Source organism: Microtus pennsylvanicus, chromosome 2 (genome assembly GCF_037038515.1).
Source record: "Microtus pennsylvanicus isolate mMicPen1 chromosome 2, mMicPen1.hap1, whole genome shotgun sequence".
Classification (NCBI taxonomy): Eukaryota; Metazoa; Chordata; class Mammalia; order Rodentia; family Cricetidae; genus Microtus; species Microtus pennsylvanicus.
In genome coordinates, this window is record NC_134580.1 from 33,483,111 (window position 1) to 33,504,192 (window position 21,082).

Genomic DNA, 21,082 nt, shown 5'->3' on the forward strand with positions numbered 1-21,082 from the left:
CCAGGGGACCCAACACCCATAGCAAAACAGTAATGCACTTAAAGTTAAACTTAAAAATCAATAAAGAGCCGGAAAGTGGTGGTGCATGCATTTAATGCCAGGCACCTGGGAGGCAGAGGCAGGCGGATCTCTGTGACTTCGAAACCAGCCTGGTCTACAAGCTAGTTCCAGGACAGGCTCCAATGTTAAAGAGAAACGCTGTCTCCAAAAACAAACAAAAAAAAGGAGTCTGAAATATCATTTTAAAAGAACGTCAACACTGAACCGGGCGGTGGTAGCACAAGCCTTTAATACCAGCACTCAGGAAGCAGAGGCAAGTGGATCTCTGTGAGTTCGAGGCCAGCCTGGTCTAGAAAGTGAGTTCCAGGACGGGCTCCAAAAGCTACATAGAGAAACCTCAAAAACAAAAACAAACAAACAAACAAAAAACCCAAAGAATGCCAACACTGGGCATAGTGGTTTATGTTATCACTTCCAGCACAAGTTTGAGGCCAGCCTGGTCTACAGAGAGTTCCAGGGCATCCAGAACTGTTCACACACACACCCAGGACTGTTACACAGACAAAGTAAAGATAAAACAGAAAAAAAAGGAGCTCATATCTGGTCAAAATAAAGAGTTATCCAAGGCAGGGCTACCTCTCCAGCCCCTTATTTTTAATTTCATTAGCAAGCCAAACAAACACAAGGTGTAATCAATCCTGTTTATTTAGATATGGTCTAACTGTATAGCCCTTGCAGATCTGAAATTCACAGAGTGGACAAGACTAATCTTGAATTCAAAAATCAGCCTGCCACTGCCACCACAGGTGGCAGAATCGTATGTTACACTCCAAAAAAAAAAAAAATAGTAAAAACCTTAGTAAAATTTTCCTTTTTATCCAAAGACAGGACTGGGATCCACCTATTAAAGACCTCACCTCTGCCACACTGTTAGCTATCAACCTGCTAAAACATCTGGAAATAAGCTCTAGAGCGAGACTTCAGTTGTCACTCTTGGTATTGTTTTAAAACTAAAACATTAAAAACAAACAAAAAGCAGAGCAGCAGTGGTGCTCACCTCTATCTAGTCCAGCACCTGGGAGGCACAAGGCAGGGGTTGTGAACAAATAGCAACACCTGAGACACTGCAGATGAAATAAAAAGCAACAAATAATGACCTAAGAGACAGGGGAGCCTCCTGTCACCGATACCCTAAATATTTCCCAACTAAAGCAGCAGGACATCGTCAAGTGAACAGCAGAAAGAGGGGCTTAGGAGACCTTGAATGTTAAAAGATCATTAGAAGAAACTGTTCCTCAGATCTGAATGGTGGTGGCAATGGGCACCTTCAATCCCAGCTCTCAGGAGACAGAAGCAGGCAGATGTCCGTGAGCTCGAGGCTGGCCTATTCCACTAAGTGAGTTCCAGCTCAGCCACTGTGATTACACAGAGAAATCCTGTCTCAAGAAACTTTATATAAATAGCAGGGTGGTGGTGGTTCACACCTTTAATCTCAGCACTTGGGAGGCAGAGGCAAGTGGACCTCTGTGAGTTCGAGGCCAGACTGGTTTACCGAGTGAGTTCCAGAGAAACCCTGTCTCGAAAAAAAAAAAAAAAGCTATCAAAGAGACTCTGATTAAAGAATTGGAGACATGGCTGATGGTGAGAAGTCAATGACTGGAAACAAAAAACAAATGAATCCTTTTTTTATTAATCTTTTCATTATTTCATTAACCCCTCAAATATCAGACATACAAACAGGCCTCTACACCACTGTGTCCATAGAAACAACTTTGATTTGCAGCCCTCAAAAACCTTTTCTGTGGCCACAGAAACACAGATGTGTCCCTCCTAACCGGTGGTAGTGTTAAGTATTTTTTTTAATGCTGTCCATTACAGGACTTACGTATCCATTTCACGCATAAATTTTAAATACCTCACTTTAAAAGTTTTCAAAAACCAAAGCCTCCCCTCTAAGTTCTTCAAAATATCAAGTGCTGAGTGGGACGTACCGAAAAGAGTAAGGAAAATGACAAACTCAGGGGCACAAGGAAACATATGCTTTTGTTAAGGTGATTTATGGACTGAATGCCTCCGTTATAGGAGTCACTGTAGATGAAATGTGCGGTCCATGACTCCATCCAGGGGTAAGAGCTCAGGGACAGTCCACATACAGGCTGCAGGGTTGGCCCATGGATTAAACCTGCAGACTCCAGACTGCCTGTTGGAGAAGGCCGGCCTATCGCGCGCTCAGGGCTCATAGGCTCAGAGAGACCCAACTCAGGCGGGAAAAACCCGCCTCCGACATTCCGAGGCCCACGAGCCGCTCGGTAGGCAGTTATGGAAGACCCGATTGGCCTCGACACTCGCCAGTCTAACGCTCCGGTGGCGCAGCTCGAAAGAACCCACAAGGATTAAAACATCCCGCCCCCAGTCCTCCGATTGGCTGTCCCGACCCTCCGCGGCCCCTTCCCTGTCGCTCCCTCCCGCCCCAGGCCAGCGATCCATTCATTTCGTACTTAACGAGTGCAATTGGAGCGGGTCCAAGACCTCGTACGTGTAATCGAGACTCTCCGGCACTTACCCGGGATCTACAGTGATCACTCACACTAAGGCCTGCACGGATCCTCTTAGGGAAAGCTGCACCACAAGCCACCGCTACCGCCGCCTTCTGCGCAACGCCAACCGCCCGCCAAAACGGATCCCTCCCTGCGCCTGCGCAAATAATCCCCCCCCCTTTTTTTTTCTCCGCCCAAGACGCTTGCGCAAAACTGGACGCGTCTCCCGCCACTACGCAGGCGCCTCAGGTTCACACGGCTCTCCCGCCCGCCATTTCACGTGTTCCCGTAGGCAAGCGGAAATTCATACTGCGCCGGCGGAAACGCGCCATTTTATTACACATGCGCCCTATGGGTGGTGGCCGAAAAAGCGGTAGCGAACTGCTTTATTAACGTAGCGTGTTTTGCCAATTAAGTTTGTAATGTGAAGTCGCTGGGAAGTTATAAAAAACATTTAAAGACCTGGGCACATTCAAATATAAATGACTGGTTAGCTAGCCAATCGCTCCGGTTAGAAATGAGATCCGGAGGGGCGGAGACTGCGTAGAACGCCCAAACGGATGCAGCCTCTCAGCAGGGCGGTAACACAGGCCAATAGTGGGAGGGAAGAATTTCAAGTGTCCAATCAAAGGGAGGAAAGGGCGGAGTCTACCAATGCCGACAGCGAGGAGGCGGGATAAAAGGGCGAGCAGACGGTAGGCTGGCGGATACGTGCGTTGGCTTACTCCTTTCTGCCTATTGACGCGGCCGAGTAAGCATCGCTGAGGGTTCCCGTTTCCCTGCCGTCATGTCTAAGTCAGAGGTGAGCTGTGCGCGCTCTGCCGCTTCCTTTTCTTCCATACTTAATAAATGTGGTGGGCTGCGGACCTGTCTTTGTCGTTGGCACCGCACCGTCTTTCGGTATTTGATCGGTCGTTACCGAGGCCTACTCACAAAAGTGTAGGTCGCCATTTTGTCCTCGTAATCGCCATGAGGCAGCCGTCCGCTAATCAACTAGTTTTCGTATGCCGTGCTTGTAGCAGAATCCGTAGACCATAGCTCTTGAGGGTTGAGGTTCTTTTTTCCTTTTTCTTTTGGCTTTGTCTAATAAATGGCCATTAAGTGTTAACGGCCCCATGTCTTTTGTTGCGCGTGCGTACAGAGTAGGGACGCATGCGCTGCCTGCTGGTTCTCCAGCACCTCCTGGCCCAGGGAGGAGCACGTGGTCCTGCGCAGTGATAGAGAACAATAAAAAAGTGCCGCCTGGGTTGGTGCGTGGAGTCGATGCATTCTCCCCAAGTTGCAACCCCTTCACTACCCGCTCTCCGTTCCTCACTTTAGTCTCCCAAGGAGCCGGAACAGCTGCGGAAGCTCTTCATTGGAGGGCTGAGCTTCGAAACAACCGACGAGAGTCTGAGGAGCCATTTTGAGCAATGGGGAACACTCACGGACTGCGTGGTAAGAATAAAAGGAAGGGAAGGCAGAGCTGGTTTAACTTTAATGTTTAATCTTTGTTGCATTTTCTAGATGCTTTGTTAATTACCTAATTAGTGGTATAGTTTAAAAACTTTAGTTTGGGGCCTTTGTATATGCGTCTAGATAAAGTTTTATGCTGGCTATTCACAGTAGGAAATGACATCAGGGCCCGAGATCGGGCGGTATGTTGATTATTGTTTGAATTAACTCCAAATCAGGTCATGAGAGATCCAAACACCAAACGATCCAGGGGCTTTGGGTTTGTTACATACGCCACTGTGGAGGAAGTGGATGCCGCTATGAATGCAAGGCCCCATAAGGTGGATGGAAGAGTTGTGGAACCTAAGAGAGCTGTGTCAAGAGAGGTGAGGTTTTTATTACTGATGGTGCTCGGTTTGCATTTCAAATTGGAACTGTATACCTCAAAGCAGGGAGATTTTCCCCCTCCCTCTAGGTTGCTGGGATTAAAGGCGTGGGTCACCACAGCTGCTAGTCATTTGGAGATTTGCGGCTGCTGACGGCTCAAGGCCCTTGGAATGTTCTAAATGGCTGAAGTAGTTTTTTTTCCTCTTAGGATTCTCAGAGACCAGGTGCCCACTTAACCGTGAAGAAGATCTTTGTCGGTGGTATTAAAGAAGACACGGAGGAACACCACCTGAGAGACTATTTTGAGCAGTATGGGAAAATTGAAGTGATTGAAATCATGACTGACAGGGGCAGTGGAAAAAAGAGAGGTTTTGCTTTTGTCACCTTTGATGACCATGACTCTGTGGACAAGATTGTTAGTAAGTGTCAAATTAGATCTTCCTAATAATTGTGGAATTTGACTATATTTTGAGCCCTAATTTTTTTTTCCTCTATTAAAGTTCAGAAATATCATACTGTGAACGGGCACAACTGTGAAGTAAGAAAAGCCCTATCCAAGCAGGAGATGGCTAGTGCTTCGTCCAGCCAAAGAGGTATGTAGTTGCTTAGTTGCATTTACAGATGCTAATTGAGTGGCAAGTTGGCTTAATGTAGTGATCTAAACGTCTCTTAAGGTCGAAGTGGTTCTGGAAACTTTGGTGGTGGTCGTGGAGGCGGTTTTGGCGGCAATGACAATTTTGGTCGAGGGGGAAACTTCAGTGGTCGTGGTATGTATTAAATATTTCTAATCCCCATGCATGCGCACAGGTTTTCTCTGTAGCCAGGCTGATCGTGAACTCCCAGGTGCCTCTGCCTCCTGGGTGCTGGGATTAAAGGCCTGTGCCAGCGCCACCCTAGTTGTTTTTAATTTCTTAATTGCTTTTGGAGTACAGGGTAGTTTAAGGGTTTGGTTTCTTTCAGGTGGCTTCGGTGGCAGCCGTGGTGGTGGTGGATATGGTGGCAGTGGGGATGGCTATAATGGATTTGGTAATGATGGTAAGTTTTTTAAGTATTCTGTAAGTAAAATTTTTTGGCAAGCTATATACCATTAGTCTAGGCTAGTAGAGACTAAACCTAGTGCATGACAAAAGTTCAACCAGCCCCATAATATGCATGCTGTGAGCAGGCCATTACACTTGCGTAGGTTTTTATTGTTAAATACTTTTGTCTTATTGAGAAGGCTTGTATTCTTGTAGGTGGTTATGGAGGAGGCGGCCCTGGTTACTCTGGAGGAAGCAGAGGCTATGGAAGTGGTGGACAGGGTTATGGAAACCAGGGCAGTGGCTATGGCGGGAGTGGCAGCTATGACAGCTATAACAACGGCGGAGGCGGCTTTGGCGGTGGTAGTGGTAGGTATCCAGTGCTGCAGGTACTTGGTGTGATAGCTAGATTAGCCTTAGAGTTTAGACCCATGTTGGACTTGAGCGCTCTTAAAGCATTGTGGGAACACTGCATGACGCGTTAAAGTAGGCTTGCTGTGCTACCTCCTCCTGGCTTTAAGCTGGGGCCGCCTCCCCAAAAAAACTAAGTAGGTGGATGAGTGGTTAGTGGTGTCTTTAATTTAAGATAATTAGAATAACACCATAGTTGGATTTAGCATCCAAATCCCTTTGGGACTTCAGGAACTTAGTTGATATATCCAAGAAATTTCTGCATTGGCTGTGAATACATGAAGGCCTTCAAGTCTAATGTGATGTAAGTACCACTAAGAAAATCTCAGTTTTCCATTAGTTAGGTTCCTTTAAATACTGGATTATTAACCGAATGCCTTACTCAGAATGAACTGTGAGGGTTTGGAGTTAGCAGTGTTGGAAGAAGGAAGGCATAATATTTCAGGACTCTAAATAGAAATGGCTCTATCCTTGGGTCATCAATGAAGACCTTCTTCTCGTTTCCAGGAAGCAATTTCGGAGGTGGTGGAAGCTACAATGATTTTGGCAATTACAACAATCAGTCTTCAAATTTTGGACCAATGAAAGGAGGAAACTTTGGAGGCAGAAGCTCTGGCCCTTATGGTGGTGGAGGCCAGTACTTTGCTAAACCACGAAATCAAGGTATAGTATGTGATACGGTAACAGATGGGTAATTAAATTTGCCCTTCCCATCAACCAGGAGAAATCCTGTAAACCTTATTGGATTGTTTTACCAGATCTTTACTGAGTTCATCTGTGTTGTTAGTGTAAAATCATTGCTATTGCGACAATATTGTTTTTACACTTCCAGGTGGCTATGGTGGTTCCAGCAGCAGCAGCAGCTATGGCAGTGGCAGGAGGTTCTAATTACAGCCAGGTAAGTGCCTATTTTGTGTGTGTTGACTTAATTTTATTGAGCCCAGTAGCCTAATGTAGCTGTGCAGTACAAATAGTTAACATTATAATTGCAGTAAATGGTGGATGTTAAGTTAATATACAGTTTAGTGGAATCTGTGGGAAACAGCTTGCTCTATTGGATTGTAGCCTTGAGTCTTAATGCGTTTAGATTAACAACTTTATTCCATATTGTTCAACAGGAAACAAAGCTTAGCAGGAGAGGAGAGCCAGAGAAGTGACAGGGAAGCTACAGGTTACAACAGATTTGTGAACTCAGCCAAGCACAGTGGTGGCAGGGCCTAGCTGCTACAAAGAAGACATGTTTTAGACAATACTCATGTGTATGGGCAAAAAAACTCGAGGACTGTATTGTGACTAATTGTATAACAGGTTATTTTAGTTTCTGTTCTGTGGAAAGTGTAAAGCATTCCAACAAAGGGTTTGACTGTAGACCTTCTCACCCATGCTGTGATTGCTAAATGTAATAGTCTGATCATGACACTGAATAAATGTCTTTTTTTTTCTTTTTTTTATTTTTCTTTTTTAAATGTGCTGTGTAAAGTTAGTCTACTCTGAAGCCATCTTGGTAAACTTCCCCAACAGTGTGAAGTTAGAATTCCTTTCAGGGTGGTGCCAAGTTCCATTTGGAATTTCTTTATGATTGCTTGGGTGTGGAAGCCATTGTCTTCAAAAACCTTGGTGTGGTTAAACTGCCAGTTATTGTGACTTTGATCACCATTAAAAGGATCATCATCCAAGCAACGTTACAATTTGGTTATAAAATGGTTATTGGCACACCCTACGCAATATCAAAATTGAATAATGGTATCAGATAAAATAACAGATGGGAATGAAGCTTGTGTATCATCCGTTATCATGTGTAATCAATAAACGAATTTAATTCTCTTGAATGGAATGACAACTGTATGGATTTGAGACTGGCAGAGATTTGGGCTTTCCCTACCCACAATACCCCTGGTAAATGTTGATTGTTTGTTATCGCAGTGCAAGTTCAAAGCTCTGCCAGAGTAGAGACCAATTGCTGGTTAAGGCCACAGATTAGGAGTGTTGGGGCATCTTAAAACTGATTATATAGTAAGGGCTCTTAACTGCCTTAAGAGCAGGCTATAGTGAAGGAAAACTGCAGTTCAATTGGGTTGTGGGTGGGTGTGCCTCAAGGTCTTCTATGGGTAATTTAGTTACTTAAATTTGATTAGAAATACATAATTGGTGATATTTCTGTGTATTTTTGTATTAACAGCAGTTTTCCTTCACACTGTTATCCTGAAATGTTTTCTATTTGTATAGAAAATGAATTCAAAACAGTTACTGCCCAATAATTGTTATTTGTGCATAGATTATTTCGAGCTTACCATTTGGTGCCCTTTTAAGTTCCATTGTACCTGGCAGCATAGATGATTTGTTTGCCATAGGACTTGTATATTCCATCTCATGGTGTATTACTTGGAAGTTTTGGGAGGGGGGAGGGGGGACGGGTGGGGGTGGGGAGCATGGGTGGTAGTTCCATGATGCTGGTTGAGTTTGCAATAGCAGGTGGAACCTTAACTATTGAGGGAGTTTGCAGATACCTCAGGAATCGTGACAATGCCTTTAAAGATCCAGGAGATGTTCAGCTACTAGGAACTGCTAGCAAATATAGCGCGAATGGCTTCGAGCTCAGAAAATCTACAGCTGAGAGTAGACACTTGTGGTATGTGGAGTACAGATAAGCCAGGGGCAGGCCACGGCACCTCCATGAAAGCTAGGAGGGAGTGAAGTTTGAGTGATCATCGCAAGGAAGGAGGCAGACGAGAGTAAGGCACACACCTGACTCTTAGGACTAGCAGGCAGAACCAGAAGGAAAGGTTTTATTGCTATGCTGGTAGGTAAGAACAGATTTTACTTACATCCATATAGTTATAAAAGTCCAATTTTCTGTTGGATTTTTCTTAATGTATTGAGCCAAACTAGTCCAGTTAAGCTGCACTTGGTTTTTCTGGAGATGAATTGTTTTAATTAATGCCCATATTAATTACTCCTACTTGGAGGAAATTAACACATTTATTTCTCTTGTAAAAATACATTTTGACCCTTTAATTTTATTTAACCTTCCTTTGACCCATTTTCTTAAAGCAATGGCTCAAAGTAATATTAGACACTTTCCCCAAAATGGTGGGAGGATGGGTGGATCATTAGGGGAGGGGGTGGGGAATAGCTTAAGGATGGGAATCTGCTTCACAAAAACTAGTTCTAAAGTTTGTTTACTTTTCTAGGAAGGAATCTGCTACAAGGTTTAACCACTGTTGTAAAATTTTTAGAAAGACTTCAAGTTCCTGCTTAAAGGTAGGTTTTTATGGTTGGTGATTTACTACCTAAAAGTTAAGTCAAGCTGCAGTTAAAAACCAAGAGATACCTGGTTACTTTGTGGCTGGCAGTTATTAGATCAACAACAGAGTATCAACTGGGGGTGGATAGATGATTGTGGAATCCAGCACTGTTATGTTAAGCTACATAACGTCTCCTCCTCCCTTACAGGAACAGCCTTTACTCTGGGCCGCTGTGCTTCATTTTCACTGCCGTGCAGTTGGGACTTTAACTGTGCTGCTAATCATTCAGTTTTGTGAATGCCTCTGGTTTTTCAATAAACAGTAGTTAATTAACTTGGTACTGTTTTTTTTTGTTTCCCTGTGGCATTTATGGTGGGTGGCTTGATCTGTATTCTATGCAAATTCCAAATAAGCTTGAATTTTTAGCAGGACAAGTCTGAATAATTTCTAACTCAGGTTTCTTTGGCCCTTAAGTTACATTTTGGGTGCATGTGTATTGATGCATTGTGAGTTCATGTATGAGGGAGTAGACTGGTCACCACATGTCCCAGAGAACCTAGCAAGAATAAACTGACCATCTCTGCTTGGGTGGGGTAAGGGAGTTCTGTTGTGAGGAACCCAAAGCATGAAGGGAAATGCAGAGATAATAGTTGTGCTCAGTAGTAGATATAGAAGTTGCTGAGCAGCAGTTGATGTGCAGCCAGAGACCCGTATAGGATTTTGATTTTTCTTGGGGGGGGGGGTGCACTTCTGGAGACTGTCCTTGGCTGGCCTTATAATCGTACTTACAAATAATGTAGTACATGTAAATAACATGTGGAGATTTATGTCAGTCCTTTACCTCTTAGGACTGGGAGCATAATATGCTTGGGCCACTATTTTCATTCATACTGCTTTTTGTGAGCTTCCGTAGAAAGTATTGCTAGGCCAAAAGTTAACACAAATCCCAGATTAGAAACTCAAGGTCCACAAACATGAAGATTTCTGTATCCATCATTTTGGTCTCATTATCTGTTTTTCCTCTTAGGATAGAGGCAGTAAATGAACAGGCTACAGCTAAAATCCTCCAAGTATAATCCCAATAATGTGATTGGGAAAACAGCCAAATTGTGCTTTTAGATTTGATAGGCATACATCTGCCTGCCTCTGCCTTTCTAGTGCTGGGATTAACGGTGTGCCACTAGTGCCCAGTTTTGTTTAAGACAATATCTTTGCCTGGCCTAATCCTGAGAGCAGTTTTTCCAAAAGAAAGACAAGGTGGATCTTGAGCTGGAGTTGTCACGCCAACAGCTTGTAAGGTCAGGTTGAGGAAGATGGGGAGCTCAAGGTCATTTTCCACAAAACAGGTGTTTGTGGGACCTTGCCCACGTTAGAGTTAACCCTGTACAGTTCCTAGCACTCCAATTCTGACCTCCGTAAGTTTCCGCATGAATACATGCATTCAATCATACACAATGTTTTAAAAAGGTGGGGTGGGCTGGGTATGGCGGTACACAATCTCAGCACTTTGGAGACAGGCAAATGGAGTTGGTAACTGTCTTGATCTACATAATGAGACCCTGTTTCAAATCTAGAAAGGTGGAAATGAGCCCCTGGCATGAGTTGGATAGCTTTTGTCTCAACCAGGGATTACCTCATCACTTGCCTAGCATTCTGGAGGCTCAGTACACAGCCTTTAGAAGGCTGTACAAGACACACTTGACTGGAATATTTCATCTCATTCCAGTCAAGAACAGTCAGTCCCCTTGGTCAGATCAAGGATGATAGGGAAGCAGGAGAAAAGTAGGGATTTGTGTTTGCATGTGCTCCAGAGACTGGGAGCAGACTTTACACAGAAGAAGCAGCCCTGTTTGATAGCTCTTGTCATTTGTAAATTGGAGGCCACCAAGGACTGTGGAGTTCCTCAAAACCTCCATGGCGTGTGGTTGGAGGTATGAATGGGGGTGGATAGATTGTCTCGTGGCTCATGCCCACATTCTGTGCTTCAAATGAGCTCAGGATTCCTTAATAGCTCTGGCCTCAAGGAAGACACAATAGAAACCTTATCTCCACACAGCTCTTTTATGGACCAATTAGACAAGAGGTAGAGGCGTGGTGGGTCCTGGGAAGCCAACACTCCCTGGCTTCCAAGTAAACCTCACCAAACATACCTTGGAACATCCAAATGCTAAGGTTACACCTGCCCTCTTGGTCGGAGAACTTCCTGGTCCTGAGGTTGGGAAATACCTAGGGGAGGGCCTAGCACCATTGTTGGTCTTCTCTAGGCCCACTCAATCTGAGGCCTCTGTCTTTGTCCCACGGGGTACCAGAAAGATGGCCCCATCAGCAGCCTGTTGGAGTACATATTCCTCAGGTGAATAGCTGTTGCCAGATTCATCCCGAAGATGCTGGAAAATGTCGTGGTACAGCTCTGCCAGCTGTTGCCGCATGACCTCCAGAGTACGGTCGGCTTCTCCTCGCGCTCTCAGAAGCCGCTCTCTCTCGCTGCCCAGCCGCTCCAGCTCCCGCTCTAACTGCACAATGGTTTCCAGTTTTCTCTTGCGACAATTCTGGGCTGCCACCTTGTTCTTGCCCCGCCGTCGAATGTCCCGTACTAGAGACAGCTGGCTCTCTGTTAACGGATACTGTGCCAACAATTCATTAAAGTCATCTACAGGCAAGTTGACGATCTTGTCCGTAGGGAAGGGAATCTTCATGGCTAGTGCCCGCCGCTCATCCCGACTCCCCGACTCCCCCCTGACAGTAGGCTTAGCCCGCACAGGGCCAGAGGATGACTCTAAGGCCAAGGGTATCTCCGTGGGTGGCAAAGTATAGTTTGGGTGGGCCAAGGAGCTGGGCATATGGGAGTAAGGGTACTCCACTGGGTACATGTCCACATACTCATTCCTCCGTCTGCCAGCCTCTGCGCCCTCTAGCTCAAGAGATTCTGCATCACTGTAGTTGAGGGATAATCCCGAGTCAGATTCTGGGTCTTCTTGGGGCTTGGGTGGCCCCACTGGCAGCCCAATGTCTAGAAGAGCTAAGGGGTCTGGGAGGGGCTCGTTCAGCAGGCCTGAAAGAGTGAGGGGCTTTGACACTGGGATAGTCATGTTGCCATAGGAGTATGGGAGGTCTGGGACAGGGGGAGTGGATGTTGGAAGCTCATAGGGTGGTGGGGGTAGGGAGAAGCCTGTATCTGGGTGAACTGAACAGGGGCAGTATGTTGGAGGTGGCAATGGTCCAGAGTATGGGGTAGGTACTTGGGGCTCAAAGGATGGCTCACTTGGAACATTTAGACCCTGCAAAGAAAGATACAAAAAAGGTTAGAAGATGGACTGAGATGGGTGGTGGTGGTGCACACCGTTAATATCAGCACTCGGGCAGAGGCAGGTCAATCTTCTAAATCCCAGGATACCCTGATATACAAAGCAAGTTCCAGGACAGCTTGCTGGCACGGAGGCACAGGCTTATAATACCACCATTGGAGATGTGGAAACAGGAGGGTCAGGAGTTAAGGTCAGTCTTGGCTACATAGCAAGTACTAGACCAGCCTGGGCTGTGTGAGACCCCATTTCAAAAAAATCAAGAGGGGGGCTGAAGGACTGGCTAACTGGTTAAGAGCAGTAGCTTCTCTGCAAGAGGTGGCAGCTTATACCCGTCTATAACTCCATTTTCAGGAGATCCAACACCTTCACACAGACACACATGCATGCAAAACACAAATGCACATGAAATAAAAATAAATAAAATCAAGAGGTTCTAATCCAAGCACTCAGAGGGCAGGAGCAGGTGTAGCTCTTGAGTTCAAGGCCATCCTGATGTGTGTGTGTACATATATATATATATATATATATATATATATATATATATACTGCAAACTCCAGGGCTACCTAGGGAGTCCAAGGCCATCCTGATGTGTGTGTGTGTGTGTGTATATATATATATATATATATATATATATATACATATATATGTATATATATGTATATATATATATATATATACTGCAAACTCCAGATATACATCCTGGTATATATATACTGCAAACTCCAGGGCTACCTAGTGAGTTCAAGGCCATCCTGGTATATATATATATATACATACTGCATATATATATACTGCAAACTCCAGGTATATATCCTGGTGTGTATATATATATATACACACACATATATATACACTATATATATATATATACATACTGCAAACTCCAGGACTACCTAGTGAGTTCAAGGCCATCCTGGTATATATATATATATATACATATATATATGTATATATATATATATATACATATATACTGCAAACTCCAGGGCTACCTAGTGAGTCCCTGTCTGGGAAAAAGAGACGAGACATGGTGGCACACATCTTTAATCTCAGCACTGGAGAGGCAGAGGCAGCCAGCTCTCGAGTTCAGGGCCACGCTGCTCTACAGAATGAGTTCCTGGACAGTAAGGGTTATGCAGAGAAACCCTGTCTCGGGAAAAAGAAAGAAAGAGAAAAAAGAAAAATAGGGGGGGGCTGGAGAGATGGCTCAGTGGTTAAGAGCATTGCCTGCTCTTCCAAAGGTCCTGAGTTCAATTCCCAGCAACCACATCCCAGCTCACAACCATCTGTAATGAGGTCTGGTGCCCGCTTCTGGCCTGCAGAAACTGTATACGTAATAAATAAATAAATAAATAAATATTTTAAAAAAAGAAAAAAAAAAGTAGGGAGGATGAGGAGGAAGAGCAGTTTCAGCAGGAATAAAGTCTCTGTGGTGAAACCTCAGAGGAGATCTCTGAGTGTTACAGAGCCTCCTCCCCACTCGGCCAAAAAGCTCCTGGTCCTTTACTCTCTTCAGAAAGTTAAAACCATTGTTATCCAAGATGGACCCTCAGAACCCTTTTCCTGCTGTTGTTATCTAGGGTCAAAGGGTCAAATTCAGGCCCGCACCATTCTCTGGGTGTCCAGCAGAGGGAGCTGGTGTGTGGGAGGAGGGTCTAGGGCAGATCCTGAGGACACCAGGCCTGAGGTGGGGGTCAGGCACAGAGCCCAGGGTTGGGGTTAGCCCTCTGTCCAGGCCCAGGTGCAGTGAGAAGAACACATGTTACAAACAAGGCCCCCAGCTTATGGAGGAGAGCTATCCCCAAGCCCAGCTGAGGACAAAGGCGTCATTGTTAGACCAACAGACATCCCTTTGTCCAGCATTCAGGAGAGGACCCCAGCATAGTCTGAGTCCCCTTTCTGAGGCCCTTTAACTAAAGTTCTGCTACCTGGAGGAAAAGAGCTCATTGCTAACGGTGAGGAGTGATAATGAGGGAAGACGGGCAGAGCTGGAAGAGAGGCAGATGCGATGAGAAGAAAATAAAGAGAGAGGGGCAGAGAAGAGGGCAGAGAAGGGTGAACAGTGCAGCTGGGCATGAGCCCACACCCCTAGCCAGAACCTTCCCTTCACACCCCACCCCATGTTCCTCATTGTCCCCCTCTACTCTCTGTTTCTGCAGTGCCCGCCCCATACTCACCTGCAGCTCAGTAATGGACATGATCTCTTGCCAAGTCAGTTCCATCTCACCCAGCTCCCCAACAGGCAGCTGTGACAACCTGTTCCTGTTCTGCTGGGGAGGACACGGGGGCATCCTACTGTGCCAGCTGCTGGCCCTGGTTCCCCCAAAGTTCAAAGAGCTCCAGCAACCTGTGTGGAAGGAAGAAAGAGTTAGAGCTGCTTCTGCCAGATCGAAAGTTTGTTCTGTCCCTGTGCAGAATTTCCGAAAGAAAGCAGTAATGTCGGTAGTCCACTCCTGCAGGCCCAACAGCCATCCCGCAAACTGAGAGTTTCTCTGTGAAACAGTCCTGGCTCTACTGGAATTCACTTTGTAGTGAATCCTAGCTTCGAACTCAAAGCCTCCTGAGTGCTGGGATTAAAGCCAGCGCTACCACCACCCAACTGTAAAGTTCTTTTCTGTGGCATACTCTCTACCTCACCTGCTCTGGCCAGAGTCCTCTGGGTACACAGTAGGCATCTTTACTTTTTCCCAGACAAGATGTCTTCTCATACTCCCTAGAAATGGGGTTCTTGTTCAGAGATAAAGATCCAGTCTTCTGAGGTTTTGAGATTGAGGTTTAGTTTTCCATTCTGGAGGAAAACATCAAGATCACTCATGCCTTCCTTTTGGGTCCTCAGTTTTGTTGTTAGAAATAGGGTCTCACTATGTAACCCTGGCTGTCCTGGAACTCGCTCTGTAGTCCCGGCTGGCCTCCAATTCACAGAGACCCACCTGTCTCTGCCTTCTGAGTGCTGGGAGTATAAGAGTGAGGAACCATGCCAGGCATTTCAGTCCTTTCCTTTCTTCCCAAGATGTGAGAGAGGCCTTGGCGATGCCCAAGGCCTGTGTTGTGGGAAGCACAGGCAGACAGCCCCTCCCCTTGTCTTAGATAGGCCCAGGCCTGCTGGTGATAGCAGCCCTGCCCTCTACTCCCATCCTTACTCTGGGCTTCCCTGCCTGGGCCAGATAAGAGGTTTATCAGCAGCAGGCAGCAGTGGGCAGCAGAGAGAGGCAGAGGAGGAATGGGCTCCAGGAGAAACTAGACCTCTACCACGTATCCCAACCATGTCATTTGACCATGCCCTACCCCATATGACCGAGGTTCCTTTCTCTTCCAAGGTCAACACACAGCAAAGACTTAGCAAGCACTTGTCAAGAATTGTGCCGGCATTTTATAAGCACAGTATATCAGACTGGGCTTTACAAAGACCTTGCAAGAGGTAGGAGGCAGGCACTGAAGCCTAAGCTGATTGGTGGCAGGTTAGAACCTGATCATATCCCTTGCTGCTTTCTAGGCCCCTTTAGTCCCCTAGATGCAAGCTGTCCACAACCCATACCTCTATGGGCAGTCTACCTCAGCAAGTTCCCATGATATCTCAGACCCTTTTCTTTTCTGGGAAATGTCTTTTTGGGCTCTCAAGTACTGCCAATCCTTCAGTCCCCCTTCTTTTAATCTGGGCTCTAGCTTCAGTTCTGCTACAAAGCAGCAGTGTGGTAGTTGGGCAAGTCACCTTACTGCTCCTGGTCGGTGCTCCCAATTGTAAAGCCAGGGAGTTAGACAACTGGAAGAATTCCTTGCTGCTGGGACAGTTCTCTTCCAACTCTTACCCTGGCTTTCATCATCTCCTATTGGTCCACGCCTCTCTTCACCCTACCTCCATACTCCCCACTACCCATCTCTATCTGAATCTGTTCCTTCTGTGTCCAACAGTAGATTCCAAGTAGACTTGGCAAGGTTCTCCAGATCTCTCGGGGAACAGCATATACACGCATGCACATCCACACTACACACCATATAAATAAAGAACAGAGGCTGGGGCTGGATGACTTCGAGTTGTATTGTATAATTTTACATCACTCGCCACAAGAATAAATAGCCCATTCCTGCTTTTCATTATAGAAACCCCTCTTGGACCTACCACAAAATGTATAGAGCTGATCTGCCTGAGGCCTAGCCTCCACCCTCTTGCCAGAATGCCATCCTCAGAAATAGGAGTTGGTATAGGCACAGGCCTTTGACCAGTGGTAGAATGGGTGGGGTGTTTATGTCTGTCCAGCCCAGGATGCCATTTCAACACCGGAACTCCACCCTCCCCACCCAGGTTCTGGCGGAAATTGCCCAAAGACAGGGTGAACGAAGAAGGACTTTGGGGTGGGCAGGGACCACGACTATTGCCTCACAGTTCCTCACCGGCTCTATCCCTCTGTCTCTGCTTTCTGCCTGCGTCTGAATCATAGGAGCAACCCAAAGATCTTGCCCTACAAGGCAAGGTTCTCTACTCTTCAAGATGCATGACCTTGGACAAATTGTGTCACAGTCTCCAGGTAAATGAAGGCAGGACTAGAGAACTCACTGCTATAGAGGGAAGCCATAAACCTTACTGTACAGCACATTTATTTGGGGTATGTGGAAACATTCCTGAAGGTCATCCAGGAATTGAATTCATGTGTAGACACCTAAGAACAAGCATTTCAACAAATGTCCAAGACATTCTCACACAAAGATCAATCTTGCCTCAAGAAACACAGATTTGCAAGAGAGAACACAAAGTTAGAAGGGAACTGCAAATGCCCTATAGTCTCCACCTAACTGCAGACCCCAGGCAAGGCTAGACTCCAGGGGGCACCTAGCTATCAGTCCTTTCCCACGAAGACCTGGAGGTGGCTCCCCTCTCTGTACTTGGGCTTCTAAAACAGAGAGAGGGTAGAGGGGGCAGGAAGAGGCTGGAAGAAATCACTGGACCATCACTTGCACCAGGCACAGGCCCTTTGGGTCTTGGAAGGCTGTCTTTCAGAGGACCAGCAAACTTGCAGCCACTAGGAGAGACCAGGAGTCAAACATGTTCAAATAGAACACCAAAGAGGGTACTGAAAAGAGACAAGGATTGTGGGCTAGGCTTCTCAAGGGGCCCTTGTTTTTAGCAAAAGCAGCTCTTGTTTTACAGTTTCGCCCTCATCTTCAGGTCGTACAATAACTGAATCCACTGGGCTGGTTAGTCTCTTTAGTCTTCAGTAGTGTGGGTCAGGTAGAATTTGAACCAACCTCAGAAACTAACCTCCATCCAGCCTTCCGTTTCATCCTGGTGGTCCTACCCACTTTCCTCTTTCTTCCCCCTTCTCTCTTCCTCCCTCCCCCTCCTCTTTCCCTTCCTCCTGGCCTCTCTCCAGATCACTCCAGAATATTGATGCCCAGCCATCACTCTTCCACTAAGATACATCCCTAGAATTCTCCAAAAATCATGATCCCTAGGACTTCACAGAATATAAACTTTCTGATGAAGGATTCGGGATCATTTGGAGAAGGAGGGAGGGGAAGACATTTTACCTTTCACTGCTAGCCCAGGACTTTTAACTTCTTTGATAGGGAGCTTGCCCCCAGGGTGCTTTATGGAGGCTTCTTAGGTTACTCCTCCTCTCCTCGTGTCAACACAAACAATGCAAGGATTGGAGAGATACGAGTAAAATTTGGTGTGTAAATTAGCAGGTAAGCAACCTAGTTACAAAGATTAGAGGATATTTCCCAAAAGGGAGAGGCACACAGGTGAAAGAGAGAAATCAATAGAATGAAGAGGGAAGAAAAAACGGATTTGAGCCAAGCAAGCTTGGTCCCCTGGACAAGTACATGGCTCATTTGTTACATGCTGGGAACAAATTTCTGCTCTCCTGTGACTTTATCCCTAGAACTCAAACTCTGGCTCTTTAGAAGCAATGGATAAAGGCTGCATCCAGCAGATCTGGTAGCTCTGTCTCCCACAGCATCTCAACCTGCAGCTACAAGCAGCCAAGACTTCCCACAGAAGCTTCTACACTCGGTTGGACACTCTCCTCTTGGCAGATCCAGCTTACCTCCACTGACCCAGGACTGGAGAGGAAGGGAAGCAACCAGCAAGAACTCAGCTCCTCTCAGGCAACCACCCCACCTCTGCTGTAGCAAGGCTTCTCAGAAGTTCACATATCCCATATCTACAGTTCCTATGTTTGCCGCAAACGCAAATCTCAGATGGACGGAGCTACAGAATGCAGTGGGGAGGGGACATGGTGGCACCATATTACTGAAGCCTACTAGCTCCCCTCGACAGACAACAGGCCAATGGAAGAATTCTTTCTAGTTACTCCCCTGCTCCTCCAGGGTGCCTCGACCTAACCTCAACCTTCTACCCCAAGGATCCCAAACAGACAGAAAGCCATCCAAAGTTATCATCAGTTTCCTACACCAACGCCAATCTAGGAAGATGTCTTAGGAACGTTCAGACAGAAAGTTAAGTATTCCTCCTTGTATCTTCTCCACCTGCCCAGCCTCCCTCCTCAGATGCCACTGAGGGCTCCCTCCCCCTACTCGCCTTTCAGGCACCTGTGGCGGATTCCAAGACGGGCAGGAGAGAGGTGAGGCTGCGGGTACTGTCCCTGGGAGGCTGGGTCAGAGCTGACACCTCCAGGGCGTTGAGCGCTGCCTCTGAGCGCCGCCAAGGGCCGAGCCCCGCCCCCGGGCCATGGCTGAGCAAGGAACACCGGTTAGCCCCGGTAGAAGCTGGTACACCGGCGGAGGTCTCTCCGAAGCCCTCGGCCTGAGTTAGCAGTTCTTCCAGTTCTTCCTCCAACCCTTCCCTTTCCCCGTGGCCCTCCTCTCCTTCTGCCCCTTCTGGCCAAGAGAGGAAACTTGAGCCCGGTGTGGTTTCTGCCTGCACCCCGCCCCCCCAACCCCCCCCCTCCGCCTCTCTAGGGCCACGGGGGCACCCGGGGCTCACATACTCCCGGCTGTCTCCAACAGGTCTAGGACTGTGAGCTCCCCGTCCGGGCTGACTTCCCAGCCGATGGCTCCACTCACAAGTGACCCCTAAGTTTAATACAGTGATCAACCTCCTCCTTTTCCCAGGTGGTGGTTCTTAATGACAGATAGGGAAACTGAGTAAGGCAGAGGGCAACAGACAGTGGGGATCAAGTTTCTGAGTCCAGTTTGCTCAGGGCAACAACCTTCACTTCTAGAAAGCATGGGCTCTAAGAGAGTTATTTTGGGGATGAGGGACTGCTGGCTGCCTAGAGGGACCCTTTAATGTGCAGCCTGCCTCTCCCTAGCCGCAGATGCTCTCAGACAAAGGCTTCTTTTTCAGCCACATTTATTTATTTAATGCCAATGTTTATGGAGGTTTTGGGGGAGGGGTCCTTAGGTGGGAGGCTGTCCTGTTGGATGATCATTAGTCTCCCTAAAAGGGATCCTTCTTTCTTCCAGGCCAGGACACATCAAATCCATCTCCAAATCCAAACAGCTTTGTCTCAGGCTTGTGTATCCTCCCCAAATTCTCTCGTCCTTCTGCCTCCAAGTCACAAGACAAGTAGTTCTCTCTAGAAGGAAAGTCTGCCTTCCTCCCAGGATTAGTAGTTTTCAGCTGTTTTGTGATAGGGTCTTTGAGCTGGGGTAGCCAAGGCCAGCCCAAAACTGACTTTGTGGCCAAGGACTTTGCTCTCCTAATTGTTCTGCCTTCACGTCCAAAGTACTGGAATTGTAGGCGTGCTCGCTGTGCCCACTTCACTGACTTTCAGCTCAAAGGAACACGCCTTTCTGGTCTAACTTCAGTTCTGATTGGTGCAGCTTACACTTTTTATCTATCATCATCCTTGCTGATATTCAAGTTAATTTAGAAACATTTACAGAGCAGAAGTAAGCTGGCTGTTTGACAAAAGATCTATAACCCTAGTACTTAGGAGAGGGAAGGAAGGAGATCAGCAGTTCAAGGCCACCCTTGGCTGCATGGGACCCTGTCTCTGAAAACACACACACAACAATAATAAATAATTAGGGAACAGATGAATGTACCTCAAGACACTGCTATCTCCGCTCCTTCTGAAAGGATTGTGCTTGCTATTAGAATAATGAGACTATTCTGACCTGGAGCATCAGCAGCTGCTAGGAGCCCTTTAATTCTTTTTTGGCCACTCCATTTCTCCCAAGAATCCTCCACAATCTGGCAACATAGTCAAGCAAGTCATGAGGCAGTGTTGTTCTCACAGGAGCCTCCCATCAAGTGTGGCTGAGACTGTCCATGCCCAGTCAGACCCAAGGCTGAGGAATCTGCATTCCATCCTGACGGCGGGCATTCAGGCCTGTGGAACAGGAGGCAAACCCATGACTTCACTGCGTGCTGGATGTGGGTTCAGGGCCTGGTATGGGACTGAATCTAGGTCACATACATGCATACTTATTTGGGTCCTCATAGGAAATAAGAGGTAGTGACGGTCAAATATGCAGTTGATTATATAATGATATTGGGTCCCAGATAGATGAATGCAGGGTGGCATTTTAGACACCTCTATAGGCAACATAAACCTTAGCCTGCATTCATTCATTCAAGAATATTTATTTTCTACTCCAGAAACACAAATTGACTAACATGGTCCGTGATCTCACACAGATCTATAGCCAGTGGATACAATGGCACATGCCTAAAACCCAGCACTCGGGGGCAGGGGCAGGAGGACAGATTTCCAGGCCAACCTGGGCTATGTAGCAGTGGTCAGCATGTAACACGTGATGAAAGACTGTCTAAAGA

The 21,082-nt window shown here is 46.6% G+C and overlaps 3 protein-coding genes across 9 annotated transcripts in view; 1 reads left to right on the plus strand and 2 right to left on the minus strand.

Moving 5' to 3' along the window:
* The window catches only part of Cbx5 (chromobox 5), a 40,449-nt gene extending 37,759 nt beyond the window's left edge, over positions 1 to 2,690 (minus strand). Inside the window, exon 1 of one of the 2 annotated variants that reach the window (XM_075960849.1) lies at positions 2,564 to 2,690. The gene's annotated coding sequence lies outside the window, so the exon portion shown is untranslated. The remainder of the gene's footprint in view (positions 1 to 2,563) is intronic. The other variant, XM_075960850.1, reaches the window with a different exon arrangement.
* Positions 2,691 to 2,888: 198 nt separating this feature from the next.
* On the plus strand, positions 2,889 to 9,366 carry Hnrnpa1 (heterogeneous nuclear ribonucleoprotein A1). 4 transcript variants are annotated; one of them, XR_012909628.1, is made up of 12 exons: positions 3,092 to 3,339; positions 3,858 to 3,974; positions 4,211 to 4,357; positions 4,567 to 4,777; positions 4,859 to 4,951; positions 5,033 to 5,125; positions 5,319 to 5,393; positions 5,594 to 5,746; positions 6,296 to 6,451; positions 6,621 to 6,686; positions 8,980 to 9,049; positions 9,242 to 9,366. XR_012909628.1 is itself a non-coding variant. In XM_075960854.1 (11 exons), exons 1-10 carry the CDS (start codon positions 3,325 to 3,327, stop codon positions 6,674 to 6,676), a joined length of 1,116 nt encoding a protein of 371 aa, XP_075816969.1. In that variant the 5' UTR covers positions 3,092 to 3,324; the 3' UTR covers positions 6,677 to 6,686; positions 6,907 to 7,234. The 4 variants fall into 4 exon arrangements, 2 of the variants coding, with proteins under 2 accessions (XP_075816970.1, XP_075816969.1); XR_012909629.1 differs by lacking the exon at positions 5,594 to 5,746; XM_075960854.1 differs by lacking the exons at positions 8,980 to 9,049; positions 9,242 to 9,366 and adding an exon at positions 6,907 to 7,234.
* Positions 9,367 to 11,200: 1,834 nt separating this feature from the next.
* On the minus strand, positions 11,201 to 19,161 carry Nfe2 (nuclear factor, erythroid 2). 3 transcript variants are annotated; one of them, XM_075960852.1, is made up of 3 exons: positions 18,889 to 19,161; positions 14,517 to 14,686; positions 11,201 to 12,311 (listed from the first exon to the last, which is right to left on the minus strand). In XM_075960852.1, the coding sequence occupies exons 2-3, from the start codon at positions 14,628 to 14,630 to the stop codon at positions 11,304 to 11,306; spliced, it is 1,122 nt and encodes a 373-aa protein (XP_075816967.1). In that variant the 5' UTR covers positions 14,631 to 14,686; positions 18,889 to 19,161; the 3' UTR covers positions 11,201 to 11,303. The 3 variants fall into 3 exon arrangements, with proteins under 3 accessions (XP_075816967.1, XP_075816968.1, XP_075816966.1); XM_075960853.1 differs by having other exon boundaries at positions 18,878 to 19,039; XM_075960851.1 differs by lacking the exon at positions 18,889 to 19,161 and adding an exon at positions 14,977 to 15,051.
* Positions 19,162 to 21,082: the final 1,921 nt, after the last annotated feature.

Excerpts from the sequence above, each read along its gene's own strand:
- Hnrnpa1 (XM_075960854.1), top strand. Across the intron at positions 3,975-4,210 it reads GAACACTCACGGACTGCGTG|GTCATGAGAGATCCAAACAC; the intron begins GTAAGAATAAAA and ends ACTCCAAATCAG. Across the intron at positions 4,358-4,566 it reads AGAGAGCTGTGTCAAGAGAG|GATTCTCAGAGACCAGGTGC; the intron begins GTGAGGTTTTTA and ends TTTTCCTCTTAG.
- Nfe2 (XM_075960852.1), bottom strand. The coding sequence starts at position 14,630 with ATGCCCCCGTGTCCTCCCCAGCAGAACAGGAACAGGTTGTCACAGCTG. Across the intron at positions 12,312-14,516 it reads TGTCCATTACTGAGCTGCAG|GGTCTAAATGTTCCAAGTGA; the intron begins GTGAGTATGGGG and ends CTTTCTTTGCAG.